General features: G+C 34.2%; 3 protein-coding genes across 3 annotated transcripts; 2 read left to right on the top strand and 1 right to left on the bottom strand.

Annotated features, from left to right (window-relative positions):
* The first annotated feature begins 38 nt into the window (after positions 1–38).
* Positions 39–1,699, top strand: LOC105252645 (serine/threonine-protein kinase mos). The gene is made up of 5 exons (XM_011260134.3): positions 39–190; positions 313–473; positions 537–718; positions 861–1,252; positions 1,403–1,699. Exons 2-5 carry the CDS (start codon positions 397–399, stop codon positions 1,697–1,699), a joined length of 948 nt encoding a protein of 315 aa, XP_011258436.1. The 5' UTR covers positions 39–190; positions 313–396.
* Positions 1,664–2,344, bottom strand: LOC105252644 (U6 snRNA-associated Sm-like protein LSm5). Its single transcript, XM_011260133.3, has 3 exons — positions 2,293–2,344; positions 2,023–2,219; positions 1,664–1,883 (listed from the first exon to the last, which is right to left on the bottom strand). The coding sequence occupies exons 1-3, from the start codon at positions 2,336–2,338 to the stop codon at positions 1,851–1,853; spliced, it is 276 nt and encodes a 91-aa protein (XP_011258435.1). The 5' UTR covers positions 2,339–2,344; the 3' UTR covers positions 1,664–1,850.
* A 575-nt stretch (positions 2,345–2,919) lies between these two features.
* Positions 2,920–7,481, top strand: LOC105252646 (nucleolysin TIAR). Its single transcript, XM_011260135.3, has 3 exons — positions 2,920–4,218; positions 5,181–5,477; positions 5,751–7,481. Exons 1-3 carry the CDS (start codon positions 3,631–3,633, stop codon positions 6,045–6,047), a joined length of 1,182 nt encoding a protein of 393 aa, XP_011258437.1. The 5' UTR covers positions 2,920–3,630; the 3' UTR covers positions 6,048–7,481.
* The last annotated feature ends 4,696 nt before the right edge of the window (positions 7,482–12,177 follow it).

Here is a 12,177-nt window from a genome sequence, read left to right as displayed (position 1 = left end):
ATATTTTATCTATTTGAAATTATCTCTTCCTTGCGCGTTATAATATGTTTATATCATAATAAAGATGTTTCATCTATCGTCCTTGGACGTATTTATGTACAGAGAAATACACAAGAATGTATATGTGTGTATTAATGGAAAAAATCCTATTTTTCCACAGTAATGCAATGGAAATTTAACAGTTTTCTATGTAAGTGTTTGTGAAAAATTCGATATAATTTCTCATATGTCTATATTTTGATGTATAGAATTAATTAATATTAAAACATTTCTCTATTTTTATGTATAATAATTTTCTATATATCTATACAGAATATAAAAGAATGCTAGAATATAGAATATTTCTATGTATAGAAATTATTATGAAATTATTATGAATGCAATAATCGAATATAAATGGCTTCGCCGCGAAAATTAATACCCGCGTTGAAACATCTGTCACCTCGGCCATTCGAAAATGCATCGAACATTAGGTAAGGATAAGTAATATCTTTACTATTACATGTCAAGTTAAATAATCGTAAATAATTTAACAGAGCATCTTCAAGTCCGAAATCGCCCTACAATCTAAAAATTGTGAAAAATGAAAATTTGCTGTCGCCGTTTAATATCGATACTCCGAATAGAGTCAGATTGTTGAGGGACGGTCTACCGAAAAAACATCCTCCTGTGCTGGGCACAGGTGCTTTTGGTACCGTCTACAGGGCGCTTTATAAAGGTATTTTAATATTTATCAGTAAATTTTATTGTGATTTGAAAAACGCATAAAGAGATGAGAAAATCGTAAAGAAGCACAATAGAAATTTAAACTTTATATATATTACATATGTTACACCTCCTCGTGTCTCTTTCTTTCTCAGGGGATCAAGTAGCAGCTAAGATAATTGAACGCAAACGGAACGATAACGAAATAATAAACTCGGAGAAACATGCGGCCGTTCTACGACATGCTAACATCGTGAAAATATTGAATGTGGAACAGGGTAGCAGTTTATCGCTGATAACGATGGAGTTGTGCGGTACATCGTTGCAAGACAGACTACAAGAATCGGTTCTATCGAAGGAGAAGCGGGTTTCCATTTGGCGAGACATTGCTCGTGCCCTCCAATTCTGTCACAATTCCGCAGTGATACACGCGGACGTCAAAGCAACCAATATTCTGATAGCTGCTGATGGTCGAGCCAAACTCACCGACTTCGGTAGTTCTATACTAATTGGCGAATCACAAGTTTCGATTCAGCCACGAATACATGTATGTAATTCTTTATATATTTATTATTAAAAGAAACTAGTTTATCTTTCAATTTACAGTTCAAAAGAGAAAATAATTGCAATAATTTTCTATATTTTCATATACTATATCTTTATTTAAAAAAGAAAAAAAAATTTGTCTTTTCATCAGGGTACACCAGGTTACACAGCACCAGAAGTGCTCAGAGGAGATGTACCTACATTTGCCGCTGATATTTATTCACTAGGAATTGTTGCTTGGCAAATGCTATCTCGAGAAGTACCTTTCCACGGATTGCATATCCACACTATCATATATATCTCTGTAAAAGGAACGCGTCCTAAAAGTGAAGATCTCAACGATGAATTTGATGGAAGATACAAGGAACTGTTCAAAGCAGCATGGTCACAGAATATTGTGGATAGACCAACACTAAGCGAAATAATCAATAAACTTAATCTCTTATAGTCTTATATTATTAATATTTATTTACCTGTGGAAACAAGCTCTTAAGCATTCAAAGGATCTTATTTATGATATATAGCTAAATTACCATTTGTGTCTTAGTGGAATAAATCCTGAGAGTTATACGTTTGGTATGACATGTTGAAAATCAGTTTTATGTATCTGGCATCTCACCACCAGGTACCAGCTGGAAAAAAAATAATTATAAACAAAAATTCTCACCTGATTTTTTTTTGTATGCCTCATATGTGAAAAGTGTAATTTACTTAGAAAATCTAAAATTTCTTAAAATTGAATGGAATATTAGCACCAAAGTAAAAAATTACCATAGTAATGTTGCTGCCATTGAGAAGAATTTGATCCAACTTGGTGACTCTACGACCTTCGGGAGTTGCTTCGCTTTCTGTTACATCCTCCAATAACATATTAACGAAATCGTCGAAACCTTGCAAAGTTCCTACAATCTCCTTGTCATTTTTCATAATAATATGTATTCGAGAACCAATACATTTATCGACTAATTCTGTAAATAAATTTTAAGAAAAGAAAAGATTTGAAGGAAGAATATATTTACACATACAAATTAATTATTTTACCTAAAGGCAACAACGTAGATGGATTCGTGCTCACCGAGGTAGCCATGGTGATTCAAACATATATATTAAAGAAAAGTAAAGCCACCGACAAGGTGTTGTTAAAGGCTTTATGGAGTAGCTTGAAAAGAAAATTTACCGCGCACTATTGTAAATTTGAGCAAGATTCGACAGTCCACACCGTCAATTGGCCAGTTGAAGACTAGACTCTTCTGATTGCTCAATCTAGTTACCTTAAATATGTATGGATATAACTAGAACTCTGCATTTAACTGACCAATCAGGACAAAGAAATTTTTTTGTTTCTTCCGTCTTGATTGGTCAATCGAATGCTACTCTACTTCAAGGAGTAGAGTATTATTTAAGAGTGGGATTCGATTGACCACGTCGCCAATTGGCCAATTCAAAATAGGACTCTCTGATTGGTTAATCGTTCCTGGTTACCTAGGCCCAGATCGATATCATTGGCTGTGGTCAAAAGGGACGCTCCCACTATTTAATTGACCAACCAGGACAAGAAAATTTTTTTTTCAATCCTAATTGGTCAATCGAAGCTTGGAGAAGTAAGTTTTGGAACTCAGCCCAGGCATGTACACAAGCTCTAGTGAATTTCGCAAGACCAATGACTCGTGCGGGTTTACGCGCTACCCGATATGAGAGATCGACTAGTAGCACACAAGTAGCTAGTAGTACAAAAACACGTGTACGTTGATGAATTCCAAGTATCGCCGTATTTATTATAGGTTAATCGTTGCGGAGAGAGCGTCGAGGAAATTGTCGAGTGGAGCAAACCGTCCAGTAACAGCGGTGGCGGCGGTGGTGGTGGAAGGTGTCGCGTTAACGGACATTCGCACGGGGAGGCGTACGCGCGCTGGCGTTTGCACGCGCGCGTGCGAAAGGAAACGCGAGCGCGAGAGCGAGAGCCGCGAGCGCGAGCGGCCATTTTAGTGTGAGTATGACGTAGAGAGGCTGGGTGTAACTTTGCCGTTCTTATCGTTGTGCGCGAGAGAAAAGGATAATCGACTCTCGCTCGGCCAAGCGAGCGACCGATGTCGAGGCCGGTGGCGAGCAGTTAGATCCACGCGGCCAGGCGTTTTGTTTCAGCGCGGGTGATGAAAGTCAGCTGTCCAGCTTGTCATTGTCATCTCACCGCGCACGTAATCTCGTAACGACGCGCGCTTGTTGGCAGCGCTCGCGGGGCAGTCTCGGCGTGGCTGAGAGGGGAAAGTGTGCAAACGAGCCGAGGTAAGGCAAACGAACGAACGAACGAATCTCTCGACGGGAGATCCCATCCCTAGGAGTAGCAAAAGCGCGTTCGCGGCGGCAGCAGCGACCGGGGAAATGAGCGAGGAAAGTAATCCGCGTACTCTGTACGTGGGCAACCTGGACGCTTCGGTGTCCGAGGATCTTCTTTGCGCCCTCTTCTCACAGATTGGCGCGGTAAAGGGATGCAAGATCATCCGGGAGCCCGGGAACGATCCGTATGCCTTCGTCGAATTCACGAATCACCAGAGCGCGGCCACGGCGTTGGCCGCCATGAACAAACGCTCGTTCCTCGACAAGGAGATGAAGGTTAACTGGGCGACAAGTCCGGGTAATCAACCGAAGCTTGATACCAGTAACCATCATCACATATTCGTGGGCGATCTGTCGCCGGAAATCGAGACGCAAACCTTGAAGGAGGCCTTTGCGCCCTTCGGCGAGATTAGCAATTGCAGGATCGTACGCGATCCGCAAACGCTGAAGAGCAAAGGCTACGCCTTCGTGTCGTTTGTCAAGAAGTCGGAGGCCGAAGCGGCGATTAATGCGATGAATGGTCAATGGTTGGGTTCGCGCAGCATCAGGACGAATTGGTCCACCAGGAAACCACCGCCGCCGAGATCCGAGCGGCCACGACACTCGAACAATAGTAAACCCAACTACGAAGAGGTATATAGAGCCAACCGGATTGCTCCTGGGTGGTTGTGGTTAGAGTAGCTTCAACTAATTCTTTACATAGTGAAATTTGCAACTAGGATCTATGTAATTTATGCACGCAGTCATTTATTTACAATTTTTTTTTTGCCTATAGGGTGTTCAATGTTGAACGATTAAACTTCCCCAGGATGTTCCATGAGAAAAAAATGTTATATAAACACAGGTCTGGAAACTTTATTAAAATGTTACAACAAAGATATCAAATGTGAATAGTAATTGCCATTAATACGTTACAATATGATAGATTGATGAGATTTATTTAAGAAGGACCATTTAGTTGGTCTCTGAGAGCATCGAATCTTATATTGCTAGACTTTTATCTGTAGGAAAATATAAAAATGATAATCTACAAAAAGAGTTGTACAAGAATCGCAATGGGAACTAATAGGCAAAATCAATGATGTATTCGCTGAATTAAAGCAAAATAGATGATATTTGTATCATATTAAATTCAATTTCTTAATAATGTCGATTTTGCATTAGAAATGTTGGATAGCATTTTGAAACAGAAAATTAAATAAACTTTTTTTTCATATGTAATATGATAATAAGATGTTTCTAGACCTATGTTTACATAGAATTTTTTCTTATTTCTACTTATAAAACATACTGAAAAAATTTGATCATTTAACTTGCAAACACTCTGTAGATATATCTCATATATGTAAAGATATTTAAAAATTTATCATGTTTTAGTTTAATATTAATTTTTATGCAAATGAGAAAAAAATTGCAATTATTATAAACTTGAAATAAATAGCTCTTTCTCATTTATTTATTTTCTTAGTGATAAATTCAAAGACAATAGATTTAGTTAGACAAGAAAGAAAAAAAATTAAATTTATTGTTCAATCTTAATTTGAATGCCAAATTTTATACAGTAGTCTAAAAATCAATTATTGTTCTCTCAACAGGTATATAATCAAAGTAGTCCTACCAATTGCACTGTATATTGTGGAGGTTTCACAAATGGCATCACAGACGAGTTGATAAAGAAAACATTTTCCCCCTTTGGTACCATCCAAGACATAAGAGTGTTCAAAGACAAGGGATATGCTTTTATTAAGTTTACAACTAAGGAAGCTGCAACGCACGCTATTGAATCGACGCATAATACTGAAATCAACGGTAGCATTGTCAAATGTTTTTGGGGAAAGGAAAACGGTGATCCAAACAGCGTCGGTCCTAACGCCAATCATCAAGCTCAACAGGTTATTGTTTACATACCTATGATTACAAATCGTTCATGGTCCGGTCATTATACACCATGTACATTTATATGTATTTATTTCAGATTTATTAGCAAGCATAATGAGAGCATTCGCACCCCTCTTAGGCCTATGTAAATTACTTTATTTATCTTTTGTATCCCATATTAGCTAAAAAATTTATATATATATCTATATATACATATATATGTTTTACATCTTTTACGCAACTGAATCGTATAAAAAAATAGACGTAATTTTTTTTTTTTACAACAGGTGACGGCAGGAGTAGGACAGTACGCGTACGGTTATGGCCAACAGATGGGTTATTGGTATCCACAGGGCTATCCGCAGATGCAGGGACAGTTCTTGCAACCTCAATACTATGGTCAATATTATGGGCAACAGGCACAATATATGAATAGCATGAGGATGCCTGCACCAAGCGCGGGTGCCTGGCAGCCGACGCAAGCTACCGCCACACCTCCGACAGCGAGTGCCCCCTTGCCACCGGGCCAGCAGCCCACTATGGTAACATATGCCACTATGCCACATCAGTACCCTACACAATGAAATTGATCATTGACCAGCTAATTGTTACGTATGATATAGTTGCCTCGGGGCTACTACGAAAATCGTTCTGTCATATACCTAGAGCAACATTTATATTTAAGTTTTCGGCGATGTGTGTGTGTATGGCTGTGTGTGTACGTGTATGTGTGTGTGTTGTAGCACACATACGGCAATGCCGGTTCTGTGAACTAAATATAATTTCGCTCGAAATTAAACGTTCGCAATGGAAAGCAAAGCAAAAAAAAACCAGAAAAAAAATAAAAATATGATATGCCGGAATCTTTTTTGACTCTAAATGGAAGATTTGTTCTGAAGGACATTATTTTTTTTCTACGTTCCCTTTCCGCTTCGCCCCCTCCTTCCCGTCATAGAAGAACTTAATGTAACGTTAATTATATCGAGGTGTAAATTTCTCGCGCATTGATGATATTTCGTGTACCGTTTCATGTACCGTGTGCCATCATTGCGCGATATAACGTAAGGATTTAAGTTTTACGATTTTGTATGCCGATGTTGACCAGGTATATCTCCGAACTCTTCGTTGCGGCCCCTAAAAACTCAACCGAGCCCCGCACCCGTTGGGCTGCGCAAGCGCTGACGTGCGGCAATTTTGCGTTGTTAATACTGTTTTCATATTTTTGCCATCGCGAGAGACAATCCCCTTTTTGAAGAGGGGAGTTTTCCTTATTTCAATTTTGGATCATCGATGAACGACACACGCGCGTTCATTTGAAAATGAAAATAAAGCGCATGATATTAATACCGAACATAGTTAATAAGATAGAAAAGCGTGATTAGCTAGACACGGTGCCTGTGATGTATAGCTAGACTTGCGGATGCGTGTACGCCAAGGCGTGTGCGGGGCTCTAACAAATAAAACTCTGTACGCAAGAGTCGACTAACGAGTTACAATTTTTCTCGTTATGTGATATTTATCGTCGGTGGTTGATGTATAAAACACTTTGCTATAAGAGAGAGATAAAAAGATGATTTTGCTATAAACATTAGTGAATCGAGATTTCCTTGTGTGAATGCGAATTTGAGCACACTAATCGTTACGACGATGTGCATTAACGGCGTGTCGACCAACGCTCTCTCTATGCTACGTTGCTTGCCTGTTTTCAAGCATTATGTTCTGTTCGTGGAATGTTCATGATTAATACGTTATGCTTATTATATCTTTATGAGAATCCTTGCCATGATTTTAAAAAGAAAAAATAAACATGAATACATAGATCGCTCATGAGTGTATAACAGCAAGTACGAAGAGATTGGTCAGATATCGCCATCAACATATTCTATCGTAGACTGTAAGTAATTTAGTGATTCTCCACCGTTTATATAAACGACCTAGCCGATCGAAAAAAATAATAAAAATAAATGTAATTTAAGTCTAACGGTAATAGTAACAATAAACACACGCATATACTTCCATCGGAACATATTTCTCAATCAGGGACAAGTCACACATTGATATCTTGGAATATCTCCGAATTAAGATACAAGAGCATTGAAAATTAAAAACGTGTGTGTATGTATGTGTTTGTATATATACACTATCATAAACACACACACACGTGTGTGTATATCTCGTAATACTTCAAGTATACAGATGTCGATAATTGATTTTTACACGGTGAAACGATATTTATTCTTTCGATTGACAATCAACCGTGATATATCCACACGTTTCTTTAAATTATCATAGTCTGTATGACACGATTCGTGATTCCTTCGTGTCTTCCAAATTTACATATAACGGAATTTGCAGCACAATTGTAACAAGTTGATTTTATTTTCCTTAGTATCTCCTTAAAATTAAAGTTCCTGTGTTCTCATTGCAGCTATATTGAATTGTGACGCCAGAAATAAGAAATTGCAAAGTATCTATTGCAAAATATTTTTTTTAAATGCTATCACTCTTGTATTTAATAATATTATTTAGTAAAATTCATTATCGAAAATTGCCTTTTTGTTATATAATAAATGCACACATATATAATAAAATGCATACATATATAACTTGTCTTACATTTCGAAAATGGAATTTCTCGATATTTTACCATTTTATACTTATTAAGTATAATGATAATAGCATATAAAAAAAGTTTATTTATTTCACATGAGAAAGTTTGCATCGTAGTTTCCTGCTTCTGATACTATAATTCAATGTAGCATTAGTAAAGGATCAGGAGCTTTTAATCGCTTAGGGCTCGAATGATTTTCCGATCGTGGACTGATTTAAGAAAAATTTCATATATGATGTGCATTGAGAGATCTACTTTGTAAATGATCACCTCACATACTGATACACCTTGCGAATGGACATCGCATACGTTTATTACTGCTCGTTTTATTTTTGCTCGAGACTTGTTCTTCAAAGCGTAAAAACTCAAATACTTTGTGGATAATTATAAGATTATAATTGATTATATGAATGATTACTTATTGTTACTACAATAATCTTTTGAGTATTAACATCTTTTTTTATTATGACATGCGAGTCCTATTGATTGCGCATAATTGTTTTTCATGAAACAATTTTTACGCACAGACCTCGATTTGTGTGTTGCATCCGTTGCATTATTCTGAATACAATTCAGTACATCTATTAGAAATTCCAATTCTTTGAAAGAATGAAATAAATATTCTATTTAAAGAATGACGAAGCGCCATTTCATTTTGTATTGCGAAATTTTCTGACAAAGATGCAAGTGAATTTAATTCCAACGATGTTTGACACGAGATAAATATTAGTATCTCAGTTCACCACCGACGGTAAAAATGCCATGAAACTTTCAAAATCAATTTGTATAAAGTCAGTATATAAGCGAGCCGAGTTTAAAAAAAGGGGGTAAAACGGAGATAAAAGCTGGGCATAGTAACAATTCGATTGCGATAAGTGATATCGAGAGACCGAGAAAACTAATTCGAGAACAAAAAAACGGATTTGTCTGCGGCGTAAAACCAGCAGAAAGAACGAAAAAAACAAAAGATGTTATATAAAAAGTAATTTAGGTATGGCAGGGCATGGAGCTCTCAAAGATGCTTAGGATAACGTTATAATAAAAACAAATTATCCTTTGAATGAAAAAAAGGAATAAATATTTAAAATACACAATATCTTTCATTATTTTCGTGATCCTTTGTTTCCAATTTTCTTCCTATTTATGTATTTGATCTATTCTTCTCCTATAGCGGCTAGGAAATGAGGTTTATATTTTATAATTTAATTAATCTCTCTTAATTAAATCAAACTAAACTTGTCTCCTTATGTTGATTATGTTTACACATCATCAATATTATTTGTGACGCGCGTAAGATTGATATCAAATGAAATATATATTCATGTGTATACTATATATATTATATATAGAGTTCATGAATTCATATATATTATACTAGGCATATATATATGATTTTTCTTATTTTTTACACTCACAGTAATCTTTCACATATCACATATAACTTACGAACGATATGTGTGCACAATGATCTATCCGAAAAGTATCACATATTTTATTATTCATATCTTAATCAAGATATACATATCTTTAAGCCAAGATTCTATGATCCTTATTATATAATATTAAGTATAATAATAACAAGAGTTGTATATAATTAATAAAAGAAAACAAAAATTGAAAGATATAGAGATATTAGAAAATATAATATTATTTTTAGAATTAAATATATATGTTTTCATATCAGAAATATTTCTTCTAATGTCATGCAAACTAACAAAATAAAAAATTATTCAATTGCGTTTTAAAAAAACTTTTGCTTTGTTCTTACCAGAAGAAAATTTAAGAGGAAAAATTAATATTTATACTATATATACATATTTATTATACTCTATAAATGCATTCCTGATTAAAGCGTACACATTGATAAAATATTGATGTTTTATAATTCTGTACATGCGCTACACTATGAATATTACATTAGAGCATTCAAATTATTCTGGAAAGTGTATAAACATCCACTAGATGTATATAATTATTTTGCTAAACATGTATAATACTACTGTGTGGCATATTTATAAGAATATGTCATTATTCGTGCTTTCATGAAAGTTTATAAACTTAAAGACAATATATATATAATAATTATTGACGTAAATAAACTTTAATATTCTATACTAATTTATCATGAGCAAAAAAAGATACACCAACAATGTTCACGCAAAAATTCGGAGGGCATCGTATATATTATCAAGAAATATTTACTGAAGATTTGTATTGACAATTTAACATGTAATTCACAAAACATTAGCTTACTGAAAATATTCTAAATTATTACTATATGTACAGACACGCGCACGCACGCACATACTGGCATATCTGTATACAGATCACATACTTCTGTTTTATAATTTAAAGTTCACAAATAAATATACATATCTATTAATCATAACATAATTATTTTTATTATAAACAAAAATAATTTGTTGTAAAATTATCATAAAAGAAGATATATAATAATATTAATTAACATTATGGATTTTTTTAAATCCATGATGTTAATTAACATTATTTTTTTAAACCGTCAATACAATCGTTGATAAAATAGTTGAAGATAATCAACAATTATAAGTAATGTTTAAAAACAAATCTCTTATGTTCAAAAAACATGCGCAAATTTTTGTAACTTATAATTCAAGTATTTAAGATTAAATAGCATCATTAATATAATTCATCATTGACATAAAAAAACATGACCTCTAATTATTATTTTAATTAATTTGTCATTAACATATAAAAGTAGTAAATAACTTAATAAAAGTTATAAAAGTAGTAAAATAACTTAATCAAGGCTCAGGATATTCCATAATGGAAGATCAGAATTTTTAAATGATTCATCTTATGTGAAGTAATATTTGCTGTGCAAAATTATCATAAATTCTAATCTAACACAACAAATGCAATATTCATATTCATATTTTGAAATATATGCATTATAAAATAGCCTATATAACTTAACAGTAACTGTAGGCAGTGCAAAGATTATTATTAAGGAAACTAATATCACAAATAACTCGAAAATAAAATTCGAGAACCAATCTTGATAATGATGCCGAAAGTTCAGTTTATTACAATTGCGTAAAGGAATAAATCGAATTCTTATCAGTTATCACTTTATGGGCATTATATGCCCATCATTTTGAAAAATTGCCAAGTCACAAGTACATTTTGGAAAGACTCTCTTCCAGAATATTTGTATATATTGCATTCTTGTGTACTCGAATGCATTTTAAAATGTCGTAAATAATAAAAGCTGTACATACAAGATATCAAGTATGTACATTATCGTAATAACATTACAATTTTCGAATGCATCACATGATTTTCTATTTGCACAAACATAGATTTAAAATCTCGAAATATCGCGAATAGAAAGCATGTTAAAATTGGAATACTAAAATTGCATATCTCTTATATTCTAATCATGAAATATATCCTATCATTTACTTAATGAATATATAATTTTCTATTCGTGCACGAAGCGTGATGTGTGTCATTTAATAACTACACATTAGTTTTATTTGCAACATTTTTTCATTCTTCTATTGCACAAAGGAAGTATTATACGCGAATGAAGCTTCATCGGAAATGAAATCACTATCTTTAATATCTTGCGCAGCAAATCTTATTCTACACAACTATATGGCGGTATATTCTGTATAATACTTCGAACAATTGGGAATAAATTTGCGTTATATCGCAATTGTAGCATATATATTTCATGCGAACAATCCCATGTTAAATATATTAATTCCATAAGTATATTATAATTATCCTACTTTTGAGCACCGGAAGTAGACAAATGTCATTAAAAAAAAATGTATTTGCATACGTGTATATATATATATATATATATATATATATATATATATATATATATATACATACATACACACACACACACACACACACACACACACACACACACACACACACACACACACACACACACACACACACACACACACACACGCATGCACGCACGAACACACACACACACACATCTTTGCACATGATAATAATATATCCGCGTTGTTTATACATAAACTTCACAACAAATACTTAAGAGTTTCATATACAGATTTAGATTCATTCAGTTCGTTGTC

The sequence above is a fragment of the Camponotus floridanus genome, unplaced genomic scaffold (assembly GCF_003227725.1).
Source record: "Camponotus floridanus strain SB8 unplaced genomic scaffold, Cflo_v7.5 scaffold2, whole genome shotgun sequence".
NCBI lineage: Eukaryota > Metazoa > Arthropoda > Insecta > Hymenoptera > Formicidae > Camponotus > Camponotus floridanus.
Note: the sequence above shows the minus strand (reverse complement) of the source record. Positions and strands in the feature narration are given on the sequence as shown.

Bases quoted from the DNA above. Each gene is read 5' to 3' on its own strand.
- LOC105252644 (XM_011260133.3), bottom strand. From the start codon at position 2,338: ATGGCTACCTCGGTGAGCACGAATCCATCTACGTTGTTGCCTTTAG. The intron at 2,220-2,292 runs GTAAAATAATTA...ATTTATTTACAG, and splicing joins ATCTACGTTGTTGCCTTTAG to AATTAGTCGATAAATGTATT. The intron at 1,884-2,022 runs GTAATTTTTTAC...TTTTTTTTCCAG, and splicing joins ATGGCAGCAACATTACTATG to CTGGTACCTGGTGGTGAGAT.
- LOC105252645 (XM_011260134.3), top strand. From the start codon at position 397: ATGGCTTCGCCGCGAAAATTAATACCCGCGTTGAAACATCTGTCACCT. The intron at 719-860 runs GTATTTTAATAT...TTTCTTTCTCAG, and splicing joins CTACAGGGCGCTTTATAAAG to GGGATCAAGTAGCAGCTAAG. The intron at 1,253-1,402 runs GTATGTAATTCT...TCTTTTCATCAG, and splicing joins CGATTCAGCCACGAATACAT to GGTACACCAGGTTACACAGC.
- LOC105252646 (XM_011260135.3), top strand. From the start codon at position 3,631: ATGAGCGAGGAAAGTAATCCGCGTACTCTGTACGTGGGCAACCTGGAC. The intron at 4,219-5,180 runs GTATATAGAGCC...TTCTCTCAACAG, and splicing joins GTAAACCCAACTACGAAGAG to GTATATAATCAAAGTAGTCC. The intron at 5,478-5,750 runs GTTATTGTTTAC...TTTTTACAACAG, and splicing joins CCAATCATCAAGCTCAACAG to GTGACGGCAGGAGTAGGACA.